Source organism: Anomaloglossus baeobatrachus, chromosome 9, assembly GCF_048569485.1.
Source record: "Anomaloglossus baeobatrachus isolate aAnoBae1 chromosome 9, aAnoBae1.hap1, whole genome shotgun sequence".
NCBI lineage: Eukaryota > Metazoa > Chordata > Amphibia > Anura > Aromobatidae > Anomaloglossus > Anomaloglossus baeobatrachus.
The window spans coordinates 85,169,256-85,190,810 of record NC_134361.1 but is presented as its reverse complement, the minus strand read 5'-3'; the positions used below and the strand labels follow the sequence as shown (position 1 = coordinate 85,190,810).

Sequence of the window (21,555 nt, the reverse complement as noted above, 5' to 3'; positions counted from 1 at the left end):
GCATTTTTACCCGCATTGTTTTTGGCGTTAAATTTCTTGAAAAATGGTTGTAACCTTACTGCAAACATTCCCCAGCAAAACCTATGGGGAGAAAAAAAAAAAATAATAGCTGTGCGCACACTGGTTTTTTTTCTCAACAACATTCTTTCTGCAGAATTTCTTGAGAAAAAGAATGAGCATGTCACTTTTCTGCAGGTACCTGTGTTTTTTGCCACAGATAATGGTAAAAAAAACGCAGGGACCAACCAGCGGAAAAAACGCATCAAAAATGCATGCATTTTTCAGTGCGTTTTTTTCAACGCAAGTGTGCTAATCTTTCAGACTCAAGAAATTTCTGGAGAAAAATCCTTTTTCTAGTGCGCACAAAGCCTTAACCTAGTAACATGCAGGCAGGAGGCGTAATCAGCCATACATTCAGCCTGACTTACTTCCAGTATATTCTTCCCTACCACGGCTCAGTGGTTAGCACTGCAGCCTTGCAGCGCTGGGGTCCTGGGTTCTAATCCCATTCAGGACAACATCTGCAAGGAGTTTGTATGTTCTCCGTGGGTTTCCTTCCAAACTCCAAAAAACATACTGATAGGGAATTTAGATTGTGAGCCCCAATGGGGACAGTGTTGCCAATGTATGTAAAGTGCTGTGGAATTATTTAATAGTGCTATATAAGTGAATATATATATTATATACACACACACATTATATATATATATATATATATATATATATATATATATATATATATATATATATATATATATATATATATATATATATATATATATATATATATATACACAGGGCGACAAATGGCTGCGTACCTATTGACTGATTTCACATCAATGTGGCCGCATTGTTATTATTTTGTCTTGTGGCATCATTGATGGATTTTGGCATCAATTTCATCCTCCTCATATCACGGACAGCATGGTTACAGCCAGGTAGGCTTTACTCTGAAAGGCAGCAGCATCTCAGACAAAAACTGGCATTGTTCACACTGGTGTGGATGAGATGGGCTGGAGTCAGAAGAGAGGTGTACGGACAAGTGATGTACACTTTGTGCGTCTCCCCACAAATCCTTATCCAAGTCCTCCTACAGCAAGAGCAATGGCAAAGTGAACACAAATGATCGGCACTAGTGTTGAGTGAGTAGTTGACTATTTGTACTCGCTATGCCGTTAGTGAGTACTGTCAGCTACTCGCCTATTCATTACGAGTAGCGGGCGCAATGTAAGTCAATGGGAAATTCTAGCTAAGTAGCAAATAGCCTGAAAGCCGTACTATTCGTGCGAGTGGAGAATAGTACGGATTTCGGGTTACTCGTTACTTAGCGAGTATTTCCCATTGACTTACATTGTGCCCGCTACTTGTAATGAATATGCAAGTAGTGGACAGTACTCGCTAACAGCATAGCCAGTACAAATAGTCAACTACTCGCTCAACACTAATCATCATCAATCTGATGAGTGACTGTTGCCATGCCCCGTCCACATGTTGAAAACCGTGTGAAAATACCAGAAGTTGCATCATTTTAGCCTCCAGTTGTGCCAAAATTATGCACATATTTTAATCATTTTACGTCAAAGCTTTGGTTAATCGGGCCCATAGTTTGAAGAGCCTATTTGATGACTATGCGGAGGGACCCGAGTAGCCCGATGTGGCCCCCGGCCGCTTCTCCCTGCCCAGGGTAACAGTTTAAAAAATCTGGGTACATATAAAAATAAACTTTCATCACCTGAAGCAAAGTGGGAAGAAGCGCCCAGTGGCTGCATCAGACTGACCGAAATCACACAGCCGGTGTCTGATACATACTGTCCGCAGATCAGACAGACTGTATCCACCGTGAGGCTCATCCAAAACCGTCCTACTGTATAAATCAGGCTTTATTGTTATACATATGGTTCTATTTTCACACCAAGCCTCATTGTTACAGTCTCCACAAAGATTTTGGCTCCTGATTATCAGGATTGCAATGACAGGTAGCACAATAGGCGATGTCACAGCACACCCTCCCCCCCTCCATACACCTTGCACAGGCTCATTACAGGCTTCAATACAAAATACAGAATTGGGGTGTGACCATCCTGACTAATGTACATATGGATTGTCTGATTCAGGAAATGTAAAGTCTATGAGAGGCGTATAGGCCAATGTGAAACTTGTAAAATTATTCATTTAAGTTTTAAATATATAGAAATAAAAAGGCAGAAAATAACATTTGGTAAAGTCTAACCCACTTCATTATTTCTGATTTAAGCGGCGGATTCTCCAGCTGCAGATCCTGCAGGATATTTGCTGGGTGTGAACATACCCATAGGCTGTGTACAGACATAATAGAGCTGCTGCACATTTTCAATACAGGCTGTTGGATTTTTGGGTGGATTTATTATCCACACGCTGTGAGTGTGCTCCGCTTGTAAACTGATCTGCAGTGGGAATATAAGTGGAGGATGAAGAACGGCTTTATTGCACAACTTCCCCATTAGACTTTATTACAGAATTTGATGACCCCTACTAAAGCCGGTGTTTGGGGGCAGATTTTGCTGTGGCTCTAGGTTGGTCTGATCTCATTTGTAAGACTCAATGCATTGAGCACTTGGAGCCCTGAAACCAGCCCTTACCTAAGGGCATCCACGGATCAGCTTTACTGTAGTTGGCCTGAAGTCACACGTGCCTCAGCCACGGATGGCCGGCTAGCCAGGAGAAGCCACGGGTGGCCGGCTAGCCAGGAGAAGCCACGGGTGGCCGGCTTGCCAGGAGAAGCCACGGGTGGCCGGCTTGCCAGGAGAAGCCACGGGTGGCCGGCTTGCCAGGAGAAGCCACGGGTGGCCGGCTTGCCAGGAGAAGCCACGGGTGGCCGGCTTGCCAGGAGAAGCCACGGGTGGCGTCAAGGCAGGACGCAGTTCTTAGGGCTACAACTTACTGACCCGGCAGCTGGACAGGCTACAGTGAAATTTGTTGCCCCAACTTAATGTGGCTCAAAATGTATAAGCCCGAAATAAAAACGCAGAACATGGGGAAAAAAACAAAACAAAATCCAATACTCTTCTCTACCACAGCAGGGTCTCTATGCCAGTCTCTGACATTTCTCCCCATTCCATAGAATCACTACAGACAGATATTATAGCCATCATCAAATGGGACAAAGGGTCACCAAAAGGGAACCCTGCCCAGGCTGTGTGCACATGGCGTTCTCTTCAGGTGGATTCACCCTGGAACCTGCCTCAAACATGCCCCATAAAAATGGACAAAGCGCAGGAGTCCATGCCCTGCACAGAAACAAAAGGGTATAAGCGGTGACAATGCCTCACAGTATAGAGCAGGGGTCTCAAACTCAGCTGAGTGTATGGGCCGCACATAGAAAAAAAAAATGTGAGGGGCCGCATTCTTTGCAGGACAAAGTGACGTTTTTAATAAATTCATGTTTTTTTCTATACATCTTTGGATCACTTTTTTGAACATTTTTTGCTTGTTTATTATAACAAACCTGCACTTTTTTGTTTAGTTAAGTTTATATATAAAACAGCATTTTTAATGGCAATAAATAAAATTCATACTAACAAAATTAGCAGCATCGTATAGTAATCGTAGCCAACATCTTGTAGTATTGTGCTCATCCTTGTAGTATTGTGCCCATCCTTGTGGTATTGTGCCCATCCTTCTAGTATTGTGCCCATCCTTGTGGTATTGTGCCCATCCTTCTAGTATTGTGCCCATCCTTCTAGTATTGTGCCCATCCTTCTAGTATTGTGCCCATCCTTCTAGTATTGTGCCCATCCTTCTAGTATTGTGCCCATCCTTCTAGTATTGTGCCCATCCTTCTAGTATTGTGAATATCCTTCTAGTACAGTGGAACCTCGCTTAACGAGTAACCCACTTAACGAGAATTTCGCTTAACAAGCAAAGCTTTCCGTAAATTTGTAACTCTGTTTACGAGAAAGCTTTGCTGTACGAGCGAAATCCTCACCGCACACACTTCCGGTTCCGTCCACCCACAGCACTCTAACCCGCACTTGCAGTCCACACAAACATACACGCACTCACACACATACAGTATTATGCTCACCTTACCTTCTGTTGCACCGCCGGGCTCATGGTTCTTGTAGTACCCGGGTACATCGCGGCGAACTACAAGTACCATGAGGCCGGCGGTGGAACGGAAGGTAAGGTGAGCATATAATATCTGTACCTTCCGTTTCATCACCGGCCTCCTGGGTCCTGTAGTGCGCCGCGCCGCTCTGCTCCACTCCAGGCATTGGCATCCATAGCAACGAAGCAGGAACTTTCTGGTTCCTGTCACCGCTTGTCAAAGGCAGCGCACTGGCCAATCAGAGGCAAGCGGCTCTGCCTTTGACGTCAGCGCTCTGGCAGGTAGTTCCGCCCTTGTCGTTATGGTTACCTGATACACGGCCCACACCGGAGAACAGCAAGTCCCAGGAGACCGGCGATGGAACGGAAGGTTAGGTGAGCATAATATGTGCATGTGTGCTTGTGTGAGTTTGTACATGTTTGTGCGCGTTTGTGCATGTGTGCAATGATAGAATAGGGGACCAGGATGGGATATTTAACACATTGTGGAACGAATTGTCAGCATTGCAATGATTTCCTATGGGAAATCTTGCTCTGCTGAAAGAGTAACTTGATTAACAAGCACAGTCCCAGAACGGATTGTTCTCGTTAAGCAAGGTACCACTGTATTGTGAATATCCTTCTACAGTCATGGCCAAAAGTTTTGAGAATGCTACAAATATTAATTTTTACAAAGTCTACTGCTTAAGTTTTTCTAATGGCAATTTGCATATACTCCAGAATGTCATAAAGAGTGATCAGCTTAACAGCAATTACTTGCAAAGTCAATATTGGCTAAGAAAATGAACTTTAACCCCCAAAACACATTTCAACATCATTGCATTCCTGCCTTAAAAGGAGCAGCTAACATTGTTTTAGTGATTGTTCCATTAACACAGGTGTGGGTGTTGATGAGGACAGGGCTGGCGATCAGTCATGATTAAGTAAGAATTACACCACTGGATACTTTAAAAGGAGGCTGGTGCTTGGTATCATTGTTTCTCTTCAGTTAACCATGGTTATCTCTAAAGAAACACGTGCAGCCATCATTGCTCTGCACAAAAATGGCCTAACAGGGAAGAGTATCGCAGCTACAAACATTGCACCTCAGTCAACAATCTATCGCATCATCAAGAACTTCAAGGAGAGAGCTTCCATTATTGCCAAAAAGGCTCCTGGGCGCCCAAGAAGGACCAGCAAACGCCAGGACCGTATCTTAAAACTGTTTCAGCTGCGGGATCGGACTACCAGCAGTGCCGAGCTAGCTATTCAATGGCAGCAGGCTGGTGTGAGTGCTTCTGCACGCACTGTGAGGCCCTGTGCGCACTTACCGGATTTTGCCGCGGATTTTCCGCGGATTTGCTGCATGTTTCGCTGCAGAAAATGTTCATAACATCTCTGCAGTGAATCACCAGCAAATCCTATGGAGAAAAAAAATCCTGTGCGCACTGGGCACAAATCCCGCAGCAAAAACAAGTGCATGTCAATTCTTTTCCGCACATCGCTGCGGGATTTCACTCCATTGACTCCAATGTTAATCATGAAATCCCGCAGGGAATAACGCAGGCAGCAAATTCTGTGCGGTTCACTGCGTTTTCCTGCGTTATTCCCTGCGGTATTTTGCGGTTTACCTCCGGTAATGTACATCGCTTGTCTGCGGTTTGCAGGGAAGTGATGTCATTACAGGAAGAGGAAGCAAAGCAGAGAGTAAACACAAACACATCACAGACACAGACACATAGAATACACATAGAAAGAAAACGGAAATATAGAAAACAAAGAACGTGGGCTCCGCTGCATATTTACCGTCCAGCCGAGGTAAGCACACAGCGGCGGCCCGGTATTCTCAGGCTGGGGAGGGAGAGGGGCAGGGTTAATGTCCCCCGCCTCACTCCCCCTCCCGCAGCCGAGAATATCAGCCGCAGCTGCCCCGGGACTGTCGCATGCATTATGCGGCAGCACCGGCGTGTCCCCGGCTCTTCTTGCCGCCGTGTAGCAGTGGCAGCAAGGTAATACAAGGGGTTAATGATGGTGGGGGACCACCGCCATTAACTCCAGGCTTGATCATGGCAGCGTCTATGTGACAGCTGACATGATCAACCCGTAAGTAAAGTGAATAAAAACACACACAGAAAAATCCTTTATTTTAAATAACACAAACAAGCCTCGTTCACCATTTTATTAACACCTCCCGCACCAAAGCTCCGGCGTAATCCACCGCTCCGTCGTAATCCACAGGTCCTGCACTGCTGACATCCAGCCGCGATGTGTCACAGACACAGCGCTGAATGAAAGCAGCAGACAGCAGAGGTAATTACCGGTCATTTCCCACGGCCGGTAATGTGAACTCACTGCCGACCGTGGGAAATGCAGCGATCTGTCATCTATCTATCCCTCTATCTATTCTTCTGTCTATCTACTATCTCAGAATTAAATGACTTTTTTTTTTTCAATGTGCTTTATTGCATTGAATGCAATAAAGCACATCCCAACCCGCACGCGGCAAAACCGCGGCAATACCGCGAATAATACCGCGAATAATACCGCAGCAAACCGCATGCGGTTTCCCGCGGTTTTTTTACCGCGGGTGCGGTAATCTTTGAGAGCATGCGGAATTTTCTCAAGAAAATTCCATTTCCCAGTGCGCACATAGCCTGAGGCGGAGACTCTTTGAGCAAGGCCTGGTTTCAAGGAGGGCAGCAAAGAAGCCACTTCTCTCCAGAAAAAACATCAGGGACCGACATATTCTGCAAAAGGTACAGGGAGTGGACTGCTGAGGACTGGGGTAAAGTCATTTTCTCAGATGAATCCCCTTTTCGATTGTTTGGGACATGTGGAAAACAGCTTATTAGGAGAAGAAGAGGTGAGCGCTACCACCAGTCTTGTCTCATGCCAACTGTTAAGCATCCTGAAACCATTCATGTGTGGGGTTGCTTCTCAGCCAAGGGAATCGGCTCACTCACAGTCTTGCCTAAAAACACAGCCATGAATAAAGAATGGTACCAGAATGTCCTCCAAGAGCAACTTCTCCCAACTGTCCAAGAGCAGTTTGGCGCCCAACAATGCCTTTTCCAGCATGATGGAGCACCTTGCCATAAAGCAAAGGTGATCACTAAATGGCTCATGGAACAAAACATAGAGATTTTGGGTCCATGGCCTGGAAACTCCCCAGATCTTAATCCCATTGAGAATTTGTGGGCAATCATCAAGAGACGGGTGGACAAACAAAAACCAACAAATTCTGGCAAAATGCAAGCATTGCTTAAGCAAGAATGGACAGCTATCAGTCAGGATTTGCTCCAGAAGTTGATTGAGAGCATGCCAGGGAGAATTGCAGAGGTCCTGAAGAAGAAGGGTCAACACTGCAAATATTGACTTGCTGCATTAACTCATTCTAACTGTCAATATAACCTTTTGGTACTCACAATATGATTGCAATTATATTTCTGAATGTGATGTAAACATCAGACAAACAACTAAAAACCAGAGGGCAACAGATCATGTGAAAATATAATTTTGGTGTCATTCTCAAAACTTTTGTCCATGACTGTAGTATTGTGTCCTGCAGTATTGTGCCCATCCTTGTGCCCTGTAGTAATGTGCCCATCCTTGTAGTATTTTAGTATTGTGTCCTGTAGTATTGTGCCCATCCTTGTAGTATTTTAGTATTGTGTCCTGCAGTATTGTGCCCATCCTTGTGCCCTGTAGTAATGTGCCCATCCTTGTAGTATTTTAGTATTGTGTCCTGTAGTATTGTGCCCATCCTTGTAGTATTTTAGTATTGTGTCCTGTAGTAATGTGCCCATCCTTGTAGTATTTTAGTATTGTGCCTAGTAGTATTGTGCTCATCCTTTAGTAATACGCAAAAAAAAAAAATCTCACCTTTCCTCCTCTGTTCCCTCTTATTAGGCTGCATGCACACGATCAGGGTTTGCAGCGTTTTGGATGCAGCATGTTTCAGCCGAGTCCAAAACGCTGCGATGTACAGTACAAGCAGAGTGGATGGGATTTCTAAAAATCCCATACCCAATGTGCTTGTGCGACTTGCAGTGAAAAATGACCTGCGCTGCGGGTTGCAGAGGCTGCAGCACGTGAATTTATGCTGCGGAGTCACATGCCCACCCTAGGGAGAATACAGGGAGGAGACCGCAGCGGGCTGAACCCTGATCACGGGCAGCTGCAGTCTCCTGCGGAGCAGACTTGCGGCCACGCAGGTCAGGATCCGCCGCATCCAGGAAGCAGCGGGTCCTGAGCGTGAGCACGTACCTGCTTATTGCTGCCTGTGATGATCGCAGCTCTATCCCCGGGGCCGGCAGAACTTTGCTACAATTGAATTATTTGTGGTGCCACGAAGAGGAGCTGTCTGCGTTATACCAATGGCTACCGCCAGCCAGGTGCAAGAAGGTGACATCATACAGTGACGTCACTTCCTTGCATCTGACTGGCGGGCAGCAGCCATTGGTATAATGCAGACAGCTCTTCTGCGCGGCACCACAAATTATTCTATTGTAGTAAAGTCCTGCCGGTGCCATCTCACGGCATTGGGCCGCGATTGTCAGGGGGTCTGCGGGCCGCAACAAGCAGCCTTGAGGGCCGCGTGCTTGAGCCCTCTGGTATAGAGTGAGCTGCCTCAGGAGAATGACTGCCAGCATCTCTAATGACGTCCAATGATGCCGTGAGCACAATGCATCCCGACAACTCACAACCACTGCCCACTTAGCACAGCTGCCAGGCTCCTCCGGGGCTGTACGGTCGGTCAGTGCTGCCCACACTGGTCATTACTCTCAAAATTTACCCATACTGCTGAAATATGTACGAGCTGAAAATTCAGGACCCTGCACAGAGGACAGAGCCAGGGCCCCAGCAGGAAGCAGTTACAGCAGTGAGAGTGCTGGTGGGTGACAAGGCCGGGGGCAACCACAATGGAGGGGGGTGGGGGGACAGCCCACTATGCTACCGCCAGACCCCGCCAGTCACAGCGCCTCTGTGGGTGGGATGAGCAGGTGGCCGCTGCAGCCAACCGCGACGGCACAGGGGTGGCCGCTGCAGCCAACCGCGACGGCACAGGGGTGGCCGCTGCAGCCAACCGCGACGGCACAGGGGTGGCCGCTGCAGCCAACCGCGACGGCACAGGGGTGGCCGCTGCAGCCAACCGCGACGGCACAGGGGTGGCCGCTGCAGCCAACCGCGACGGCACAGGGGTGGCCGCTGCAGCCAACCGCGACGGCACAGGGGTGGCCGCTGCAGCCAACCGCGACGGCACAGGGGTGGCCGCTGCAGCCAACCGCGACGGCACAGGGGTGGCCGCTGCAGCCAACCGCGACGGCACAGGGGTGGCCGCTGCAGCCAACCGCGACGGCACAGGGGTGGCCGCTGCAGCCAACCGCGACGGCACAGGGGTGGCCGCTGCAGCCAACCGCGACGGCACAGTGGTGGCCGCTGCAGCCAACCGCGACGGCACAGTGGTGGCCGCTGCAGCCAATCGCGACGGCACAGTGGTGGGGTCAGGAGTCTGCATAGACTGCACATGATCACAGCACAGGAGAGAGCAGGAGTCTGTGGGAGATCGCAGGGCGGGGGGACGGACTTGTCCTACACTCAACCACACTGGGTGCAGTGACCGATATGCGCAGGCTGATCTGCCCCGGACCCCAGAGCTTGAGGCCCCGCGTGAGGTGCAGTCCTGGAGACCGGTCATGGCTGAGGTCCTCGAGGACTCCCCTCCCCTCGGCCGTGCGCTCCCGCTCTGCACAGTCGCACCGCACCCACCTCTTTCTTCTTCTGCCCGTCAGACAGCCCCCCGCACAGGGCGAGCAGGACCACCCCGGCCAGCAGCCCCTTCACCGCCGCCATCTCGCCGGCTAAACTTTTCTCCGACCAGGAAGCCCGGTAGGCGGCGTCACCGCGTCACGACGTCTGCAGGAGGGGGCGGGGCTGTGGAGTGGCCGCTCATGATTAGCTGAGCCCAGCAGTCTCATCCAATCAGCGAGTAGCAAGCTGTTCTAGTCCTATTCGTCAGCAGTGAGGTGGGAGGAGCTAGTGTGACAGCTTCATTCATGTGCAGCGGAGCCGTGCGGTGTGTGTGTGACGTACAGCAGGGGGCCAGCGGTTCATGCGGCTACGAGTCAGTGCACACGATCAGGATTAGCAGCGTTTTTGGAGCAGCGTACTTTCTCCAAAACTCTGCGTTGTGCACTAGAATCACAGTGGATGGGATTTATAGAAATCTCCTGCCCGCTGTGCTTTTTTCCGCAGTGTAACCTGACCTGTGGTGCTGCATTCCGACCAGCGGCATGTCAAAATAGGCTGCGTTTTTGTTGTATTTTTGAGGTCCCAAAGATGCACCAAATGCATGCATTTCCTTCTCCAGGCAAAGTCTATGAGATTTCTATGTTGCTGTCCACACTGGGCATCTTTTTTTGGCTGCATCTTGGCTGTGTTTTTGGAAATGCAGCATGTCAATTCTTTTTGCGTTTTTCCAGCGTGTTTGAGCCCTTCCAGTCAATAGATTTTACTTAAAAAGCGCATTGGACAAATGCGGTAAAAAGGAGGCAAAAACGTATGCGTTTTTTGCCGTGGGAGCATTTTTCGGGGCCAAAAACACTGCATCTTTGTGGTTAGCAAGGATGTAGTGTGTGAACATAGCCTTAAACCCCGTCACATTTAATGACTTACGAACGATCCCTGATAAGGATCGCTGGTAAGTCGCTGGGAGGTCGCTGGTGAGATGTCACACAGTCAGACCTTACCAGCAACGCAGTAACGATGAGCGACCTGTATAACGATCTCAGCAGGCGTTGGGACTGTGTTAGGAGGTCGTTGACAGGTGTCAAACACAGCGATGCCTCCTGCCCAGCAGAACATCGCCTTTGAAGAAAATGGGCCGGTTCATTCTGCAACTACTAGAGATCTCACAGCAGGGGCCTGATCGCTGGTAGGTGTCACACATGACGAGATCGCTGGCGGTATCGTTGCTGCGTCACAGAAACGGTGACGCAGCAACGATCTCGTTAGCGATCTCGTTGTGTGTGACGGAGCCTTCATACTGCGGAGACGTGAGTATTCTCCTGGAGAACACAGTGCAAATCCGCTGCACTCAGATCCCTGATCGTGAAGTCTCCACAAGAGAAGATATTGAGTCCAGAACACAAGGAAGCCTGATTGTGTGCACATTATGGGATATTCTATGTAAGCGTTACATAGCAACTTAGGAGAGTGGAATATAAAAATCACTGTGAAGACGTCACATTGTGCAGTCCCGCTGTGCGCACGCTGCGTTTTTGGTTTGACAACAAAACTGCACCCTCTGGCAGACAAAAAAACAAAAAAAAACCAGTAAAGAGCATGCATTCTTGCTACATTTTTGTTAATGCATTTTTTAAACAAGAAACAAAAATATGATAGTACAGGATATTTGATCAGGGCTGTATTTTGCCTTCATGCTGCCCTAGGCACTTTAAATGGTCGCGCCCCTTAGTGACAACGTAACACTGAGTTTTCGCACACGACATCTGTTTAAGGCAGATCTACTCTGTAAAACACTTGAAAAAGTATCAATGAGTAACGAAGGGCACTAACCCCCCCCCCCAATGGGGATCACCACAGGCACATCAAAACATAGCATGAGTATAAAATATTCCCACCACACCGTCCCCACTTATATACTGTGACTGTCACACTGCCCCTAATAAACTACACACTGCCCTCCCTTATAAATTATACCCACCACACCTTCCTCAATTATGAAATATGATCTGCACATTGACCTCATATCATGCTGCCCTCTCCTCACAATGTCCCATGCATGCTGCCCCCTCCTCACAATGTCCCATGCATGCTGCCCCCTCCTCACAATGTCCCATGCATGCTGCCCCCTCCTCACAATGTCCCATGCATGCTGCCCCCTCCTCACAATGTTCCATGCATGCTTCCCCCTCCTCACAATGTTCCATGCATGCTTCCCCCTCCTCACAATGTCCCATGCATGCTGCCCACTCCTCACAATGTCCCATGCATGCTGCCCCCTCCTCCCAATGTCCCATGCATGCTGCCCCTTCCTCCCAATGTCCCATGCATGCTGCCCCTTCCTCACAGTGTCCCATGCATGCTGCCCCTCCTCACAATGTCCCATGCATGCTGCCCCCTCCTCACAGTGTCCCATGCATGCTGCCCCCTCCTCACAATGTCCCATGCATGCTGCCCCCTCCTCACAGTGTCCCATGCATGCTGCTCCCTCCTCACAATGTCCCATGCATGCTGTCCCCCCTCACAATGTCCCATGCATGCTGCCCCTCCACCCAATGTCCCATGCATGCTGCTCCCTCCTCACAGTTTCCCATGCATGCTGCCCCCTCCTCACAATGTCCCATGCGTGCTGCCCCCTCCTCACAATGTCCCATGCGTGCTGCCCCCTCCTCACAATGTCCCATGCATGCTGCTCCCTCCTCACAATGTCCCATGCATGCTGCTCCCTCCTCACAATGTCCCATGCATGCTTCCCCCTCCTCACAATGTCCCATGCATGCTTCCCCGTCCTCACAATGTCCCATGCATGCTGCCCCCTCCTCACAATGTCCCATGCATGCTGCCCCCTCCTCACAATGTCCCATGCATGCTGCCCCCTCCTCACAATGTCCCATGCATGCTGCCCCCTCCTCACAATGTCCCATGCATGCTGCCCCCTCCTCACAGTGTCCCATGCATGCTGCCCCCTCCTCAAAATGTCCCATGCATGCTGCCCCCTTCTCACAATGTCCCATGCATGCTGCACCCTCCTCCCAATGTCCCATGCATTCTGCCCCCTCCTCCCAATGTCCCATGCATGCTGCCCCCTCCTCACAGTGTTCCATGCATGCTGCCCCCTCCTCACAATGTCCCATGCATGCTGCCCCCTCCTCACAGTGTCCCATGCATGCTGCTCCCTCCTCACAATGTCCCATGCATGCTGTCCCCCCTCACAATGTCCCATGCATTCTGTCCTTCCTCCCAATGTTCCATGCATGCTGCTCCCTCCTCACAGTTTCCCATGCATGCTGCCCCCTCCTCACAATGTCCCATGCATGCTGCCCCCTCCTCACAATGTCCCATGCGTGCTGCCCCCTCCTCACAATGTCCCATGCGTGCTGCCCCCTCCTCACAATGTCCCATGCATGCTGCTCCCTCCTCACAATGTCCCATGCATGCTGCTCCCCCCTCACAATGTCCCATGCATGCTTCCCCCTACTCACAATGTCCCATGCATGCTTCCCCGTCCTCACAATGTCCCATGCATGCTGCCCCCTCCTCACAATGTCCCATGCATGCTGCCCCCTCCTCACAATGTCCCATGCATGCTGCCCCCTCCTCCCAATGTCCCATGCATGCTGCCCCCTCCTCACAGTGTCCCATGCATGCTGCCCCCTCCTCAAAATGTCCCATGCATGCTGCCCCCTCCTCACAATGTCCCATGCATGCTGCCCCCTCCTCCCAATGTCCCATGCATTCTGCCCCCTCCTCCCAATGTCCCATGTATGCTGCCCCCTCCTCACAGTGTCCCATGCATGCTGCTCCCTCCTCACAATGTCCCATGCATGCAGCCCCCTCCTCACAATGTCCCATGCATGCTGCCCCCTCCTCACAGTGTCCCATGCATGCTGCTCCCTCCTCACAATGTCCCATGCATGCTAACCCCCTCACAATGTCCCATGCATGCTGCCCCTCCTCCCAATGTTCCATGCATGCTGCTCCCTCCTCACAGTTTCCCATGCATGCTGCCCCCTCCTCACAATGTCCCATGCATGCTGCCCCCTCCTCACAATGTCCCATGCGTGCTGCCCCCTCCTCACAATGTCCCATGCATGCTGCTCCCTCCTCACAATGTCCCATGCATGCTTCCCCCTCCTCACAATGCCCCATGCATGCTTCCCCGTCCTCACAATGTCCCATGCATGCTGCCCCCTCCTCACAATGTCCCATGCATGCTGCCCCCTCCTCACAATGTCCCATGCATGCTTCCCCCTCCTCACAATGTCCCATGCATGCTGCCCCCTCCTCCCAATGTCCCATGCATGCTGCCCCCTCCTCACAGTGTCCCATGCATGCTGCCCCCTCCTCAAAATGTCCCATGCATGCTGCCCACCTCCTCACAATGTCCCATGCATGCTTCCCCTCCTCACAGTGTCCCATGCATGCTGCTCCCTCCTCACAATGTCCCATGCATCCTGCCCCTCCTCACAATGCCCCATGCATGCTGCCCCCTTCTCACAGTGTCCCATGCATGCTGCTCCCTCCTCACAATGTCCCATGCATGCTGTCCCCCCTCACAATGTCCCATGCATACTGCCCCTCCTCACAATGTCCCATGCATGCTGCTCCCTCCTCACAGTTTCCCATGCATGCTGTTCCCTCCTCACAATGTCCCATGCATGCTGCCCCTCTCCATGAGCTCCTAATGCTGCCTTCCTCTTTTCCATAATGACACCTCCATGCTGCCCCATTCATCATACTAAGACCACCACACTAACGCTTATGCTGAGACACCCCTCCCACACACACAAACACACTACCCCACTCTTGATATTGACTCCCCTACATTGCTCCACTCCATACTGAGCCCACACATGCTGCCCCTTCTCCATAATGAGCTCCCAATGCTGCCCCCCCTCATTCTGAGTCCTTACACTCCCCCGCCATCGATTTTGTCATTGCACTATCCCTCAACCCTTGTCCTCTGTCTCTAGGATTGGCCCCTCTCTCGCATTCCCCCAGCAGCAGCCGTTCTCCCCCGCCTTCACCAGCAGCCTCTCCCCCAGCATCAGCCTCTCTCCCCCCAGCCCCCCCAGCATCAACCTCTCTCCCCCCAGCGTCCCCCAGCATCAGCCTCTCTCCCCCCAGCCTCCCCCAGCTTCAGCCTCTTTCCCCCCAGCCTCCCCCAGCTTCATCCTCTCTCCCCCAGCTTCCCCTAGCATCAGCCTCTCTCCCCCAGCTTCCCCCAGCATCAGCCTCTCTCCCCCAGCTTCCCCAAGCATCAGCCTCTCTCCCCCAGCTTCCCCCAGCATCAGCCTCCCCCAGTATCAGCCTCCCTCCTCCCAGCCTCCCTCCTCCCAGCCTCCCCCAGCACCAGCCTCCCTCCTCCCAGCCTCCCCCAGCATCAGCCTCCCCCAGCATCAGCCTCTCTCCTCCCAGCCTCCCCCAGCATCAGCCTCCCTCAGCATCAGCCTCCCTCCTCCCAGCCTCCCCCAGCGTCAACCTCCCCCCTCCCAGCCTTCCGCAACATCAGCCTCCCCCCTCCCAGCCTCCCCCAGCATCAGACTCTCTCCTCCCAGCCTCCCCCAGTATCAGCTTCTCTTCCCCCAAGTCTCCCCCAGTATCAGCCTCTCTCCTCCCACCCTATACGCAGATCTCCAGTCTGCATTAGAGACACCCCCACGCTCCTTATGAATCTTCAGCTCTACGAGCACTTACCTGCTCCAGGGCCAGCCGTCATCTTCCTGGCTCACATGAGTATCCTCTTCTGACACCGGCTTCCATCGCGGCATCCTCTGCGGCGTCCTGCTGTGAGCTCTGCATGTGAAATCCACACAGCATTGGACGCAGCACAGAGGAAGGAGCTGATTGGCGCGCCTGTGACCCCCCCGGAAGTGCAGGCGCCGGCAGTTCCGGGGTCAATCAGCTCTCTGTGCCCTGCAGCTATGACGTTTCACTTTCGTTTTCACTCGGGCCGGAGGCCAGTGAAGCAGGACCGTATCTGCTGTTTACAGCTGTATAGCTGTGATCAGCAGATAGTGCAGAGCGATCAGATTGCTGATCGCTATAGCCCCCTAGGGGGACTAGTAAAATAAAAAATAAAAAAGTAAAAAAAAGTTTTAAAAAATTAAAAAAAACCCTAAAAGTTCAAATCACCCCCCTTTCATCCCATTGAAAATTAAAGGGTTAAAAAAAAAATTATATACACATATTTGGTATCACCGCTTTCAGAAATGCCCGATCTATCAAAATATAAAATCAATTATTCTGGTCAGTGGCAAAAAAAATTCCAAACGCTAAAATTATGTTTTTTGGTCTCCGCAAGTTTTACGCAAAATGCAATAACAGGTGATCAAAACGTAGCATCTGCGCAAGTATGGTACCATTAGAAACGTCAGCTCGAGACGCAAAAAATAAGCCACCACTGAGCCATAGATCCCAAAAAATGAGAACGCTACGGGTTTCGGAAAATGGCGCAAAACGAACGCCACTTTTATTGGACAAGCTTGTGATTTTTTTTTTTAACCCGTTAGATACAAGTAAACCTATACATTTTTGGTGTCTACAAACTCGCACCGACCTCAGGCATCACAATCACACATCAGTTTTACCATATAGTGAACACCGTGAATAAAACATCCCAAAAACTATTGTGCCATCACACTTTTTTTGCAGTTTTTCCACACTTGGAATTATTTTGCTGTGTTCCAGTACACCATATGGTAAAACTTATGGTTTCATTTAAAAGTACAACTTGTCCCACAAAAAACAAGACCTCATATGGCAAGATTGACAGAAAAATAAAAAAGTTACGGCTCTCGGAAGAAGGGGAGCAAAAAACAAAAACGCAAAAACGGAAAGTGCCCGGGGCTGAAGGGGTTAAACTGCACTGTCATTGACAAAATGTATGCGTTCTGCTTCCACAGCAAAGTCTATGATAAATCAGAAATTCCATGCGCACGTTGCTTTTTTCGGCGTTTTGTTTGACAAATATTTGTCAAAATTGTTGCCTAAAGCGGGCTTTACACGCTACGATATCGCTAATGCGAACTCGTTGGGGTCACGGAATTCGTGACGCACATCCGGCCGCATTAGCGATGCCGTTGCGTGTGACATCGATAAGCGATTTTGCATCGTTGCAAAAACGTGCAAAATCGCTAATCGGCGACACGGGGGTCCATTCTCAAATCTCGTTACTGCAGCAGTAACGAGATTGTTCCTCGTTCCTGCGGCAGCACACATCTCTGCGTGTGACGCCGCAGGAGCGAGGAAGCTCTCCCTGCCTGCCTCCCAGCCGCTATGCGGAAGGAAGGAGGTGGGCGGGATGTTACGTCCCGCTCATCTCCGCCCCTCCGCTGCTATTGGGCGGCGTTTCAGTGACGTTTCAGTGACGTCGCTGTGACGCCGCACGGACCGCCCCCTTAGAAAGGAGGCGGTTTGCCGGTCACAGCGACGTCGCCGGACAGGTAAGTATGTGTGACGGCTGTGGGCGATGTTGTGCGGCACGGGCAGCGATATGCCCGTGTCGCGCAACAGATGGGGGCGGGTACCCACACTAGCGATATCGGGACCGATATCGCAGTGTGTAAAGTAGCCTTTAGGCTATGTGCGCACTTTGCGTTGAGTTTCTTGCAGTTCTAAACGCATCCTCTGGCAGAAATTGTCTTTGTCAAATTTGGTTTTGACCACAAAAACGCTAAAAATGCGCTTGCGTTTTTACAGCATTTTAGCCACGTTTTTACCGCGATTTACATGCTTTTTCATTGCTTAAAGTTAGATGCGTTTTGAATACAAATACATTACTAAATAAAGTTTAAACATTCAAACACTATGAAAAACGTGTGAAAAAATGATAATAAATATCATGATTAAAATCATGCACAAAATAGCAAATTTTATTAAAATTATAACTGTGTTTTAATATTTATGCATAAAATAACGTTAAATTATGTTTTTTCCATTAATTTAATTGTCGGACTATGTGTGTGTGTAATGGGACATATCATGCCCTTATTATATAGTAGAAAACGCATGTGTTTATTTTGTCAAAAAAGTATGTTTTCTGCATCAAAAAAGCATGTTAAACGCTAGTATTTTGATTTAGGATGCGTTTTAAAAGTTCTCATTGACATTAATGTTAGCAAAACGCTGCCAAAATGGCAAAAACCATTGACATGCTGCTTCTTTAAACACAGAGATTTTGCCAAATTTTCTGCAACTGAAATGCTGCGTTTTTAACAGCATTGTGCGCACAAGAAATCCCAATTTCCCATAGACTTTGCTTGAAAATCAAAACGCATGCATTTTTGCATTAAAACGCTGCAGTTTAAAACGCTGCAAAAACGCATGAAAAAAACGCAAAGTGCGCACATAGCCTAAAAAAAAAGCTGCATGTTACTTCTTCATTGCGTTTTGTTAACATTTTCCACCCATTGAAGGTTCATTCAGACGACTGTTCCGTCTGTCCTGGTCAGTTCCTGTTTTTTTGCGGACCTACTAACAGGACCATCTTTTCAATGTCTTTTGTGTAGGATCGGATGGCACAGAGAAGCACTTCCGTGTGCATCAGTTCCTACAAAAAATCATCGGATGCCGTATGTCCGTTCCGTTATTATGGAACATGTCCTATTCTGCTCCGTAATAATGGACCATGACTCAATACAAGTCAATGGGTCAGAAAAATCCCCGGAAGCCGCACAGAAGCATTTCCGTGTGACCTCCGTCGGGTGCCCCTGCAGTCTGTGTCCAGCTCTCGCGCCAGCCCCGCAGCTGCTCGCACTGCTGTGTGTCAGCAGCTGCAGGAATGACGAGCACCGACATTAGGAGGTTAGCAAAGTTCATTACCTGCGGTGATGAAGTCCTGCACTCCTGACGTCAGCACTTGTCACTGCCTTCCATGCCCGCCATGTTCTCAGACCAAGTCTCGCGGGCGGCCCGAGACTGTGACTAGCGGTATCGTCACAGGCCACTCACGATATTTCGCTTGTGAACGCGGCGGACAATGGAAGTCAGTGACGAATGCTGACATCAGGAGTGCAGCGGCGTTCATCACCGTAGGTAATGTACCTAGTTAACCTCCTGAAGTCAGCGCTCGTCATGCCCTGCAGTGACCTGGGCTCACCTAATGATGTTAGCTCAGGTCACTGCACTGTTCTCGCAGCCAACATGGAACATTTTGTTCTTCATTGACTGGGACAGTGACTATGGTATGGATCATCGTGGAACCTCCTTATTGGATTACACCGGACCCGGATTTGTTTTTTCTTTCCAATAAATTGGTGAAAGAGGGAATGTTTTGGGGAGTATTTTTTTCAGATTAAAATTTGTTTGTCGTCTATTTTTTTTATTACTGACTGTGATAGTGATGTCGGGTATCTGATAGATGCTGTGACATCACTAACCCCAGGGCTTGATGCCAGGTGACATTACACAACTGGTATCAACCCCATATATTACCCTGATTGCCACCGCACCAGGGCATTCGAGATGAGCCGGGTAAAGTCCCATGCTAATGGATGCGGCAATTCTGGCCAGCTGCTGGCTGATTTAGGCTGTGGGGCTCCCAATAATGTGGGTCTCCCCAGCCTGAGAGTACCAGCCAGCAGCTGTGAGGCTTTATCTTGGCTGCTATCAAAATTGGGGGGACCGCACACTTTTTTTTAAAAATTATTTATTTATGTATTTATTATACTGTACATTATAGACCCGCCCATCGGCGTTTGTGATTGGTTGCAGTCAGACAGCTGTCACTCAGCGTGGGGGCGTGTCTGAGTGCATCCAATCACAGACGCTGGTAAGCAGGGAAGCAGTGAATTTGAAATGAGCCTAATGAGCTGCCAGCTCGGGAAGAGCAAAGAGCTGCCGCGGGAGCAGTGTGACAGCCTCCCCAGTGATCGGTGAGTATGTAGCACTTGCTCCAACCCCTTTGCGCCGGATTCTGTTCCCCATAGACCTTATATGGGGACCAGCATCTGGCCAGATACCCTGCATTGTATGTAACTCTCCTTCCGTTTTTTTGCGGTCCGCAAAAAATGGAAGTCACAAGGGTGACACACGGACTGTATACAGAATGGAACGATACGGATGCAGTTGTCACATGGATGCCACACGGATGCATCCACGGAAAAACAGGACTGTTTTTTGGGGACCGCTAAAAACGGAACGGTCGTGTGAATGTAGCCTTAAATGAATGAGGTGTGTCAAAATGTAAACAAATTATTAGTTGTGTATTTGCACTGCCTTTTGGTTGCATTTTGGATTCATTTTTGTCAACAGAAACACAGGTCACTAACTTTTCTCCATTCTCTCTCTCTCGCTCTCTGTCTCTCTCCACTTCATACTCACCGATCACCGGCGTTGCTTTCACACTGCTCCTACAGCTTCTCCTGCTTTTGAAAGTGTTGGCCGCTTATTAGGCTCATCTCTTATTTACTGCACCAGCTCATTAGGCTCATTTCATATTCATTTCTTCCCCTGCCCACCGGCGCCTATAATTGGTTGCAGTCAGACACGCCCTCACACTGAGTGACAGCTGTCTGACTGCAACCAATCACAGTTGCCGGTGGGCGGGTCTATATCATACAGTACAATAAATAATTTTAAAAAATGGCATGCGGTCCCCCCCCAATTTTGATACCCAGCCAATATAAAGCCTCACAGCTGGGGATTGGTATTCTCAGACTGGGGAGACCCACATTATTAGGAGCCCCCCAGCCTAAAAATATCAGCCAGCAGCCGGCCGGAATTGCCGCACCCATTAGCATGCAACCATCCCGGGACTTTACCCGGCTCATCCCAATTGCCCTGGTGCGGTGACAATCGGGGTAATAAGGAGTTAATGGCAGCCCACAGCAGGCACTAAGATCTAGGTTAGTGATGGCAGGCATCTATGAGACACTTCATATCACTAATCTGTAAGTGAAAGTAAATAAACACAAACACTGAAAAATCCTTTATTTGAAATAAAAGACAAAAATCCACCCTCTTTCACCACTTTATTAACCCCACAAACACCCCTCCAGGTCCGATCTAATCCACACGAGCCAGCTGTGAGCTCCACATAGCAACAGAAATGAGTTGCAATATCAGCGGTGACGTCACTCAGGTTAGCCGCTGCCACAGCTGCAGTCCTACACCTCTGACAATAAATCACAGGAGTGGCTGAAGTGAGCCACGCGATCACCGGTGCCGTCACTCAGGTGATTTCCGGTCACAGCTGAAGTCTTTCACCTGTGGCCGCAAATCTGGCCGTGACACAGAGAGAGCCGCTCGATGAGAATGAACTCGGGTGAACCTCTGTTGTCACAGCTGCGGGCCCTGCTCTACTGCCTGTGTTGCGGCACTGATGTCAGAGGTTCACCCGAGTTCAGTCTCATCGCGCGGCTCTGTCTCTGCTGTTAGCGGGCAGTCATGCTCTATGGTGCTCGCTGTGACACGACACTGATGTAGCAGAGCTGAATCGCCGTGGGACCTCGTGTGGATTACTTCGGACCTGCAGGGGTGTTTAGGGGTTAATAAAGTGGTGAAAGAGGGCTTTTTTGTATTTTACTCCAAATAAAGGATTTTGGGGGTGTATGTGTTTATTTACTTTCACTTACAGATTAGTGATGGGGCAGGGTCTCATAGACGGCTGCCATCACTAAGCTAGGACTTAGTGGCTGCTGTGGGCTGCCATTAACTCATTACCCCAATTGCCACCGCAGCAGGGCAACGGGAAGTGCCAGGCCCAGCGCCAGAATTGGCATATGTTATCGATGCGCCACTTCT

General features: G+C 49.7%; 1 protein-coding gene across 1 annotated transcript in view; it reads right to left on the bottom strand.

The window, feature by feature from the left end:
* Positions 1 to 9,978, bottom strand: part of MAGT1 (magnesium transporter 1) — a 36,112-nt gene extending 26,134 nt beyond the window's left edge. The window contains exon 1 of the mRNA XM_075322688.1: positions 9,835 to 9,978. Within this exon, the coding sequence (XP_075178803.1) occupies positions 9,835 to 9,918 (84 nt within the window). The 5' untranslated portion in view covers positions 9,919 to 9,978. The remainder of the gene's footprint in view (positions 1 to 9,834) is intronic.
* Between the last annotated feature and the right edge of the window lie 11,577 nt (positions 9,979 to 21,555).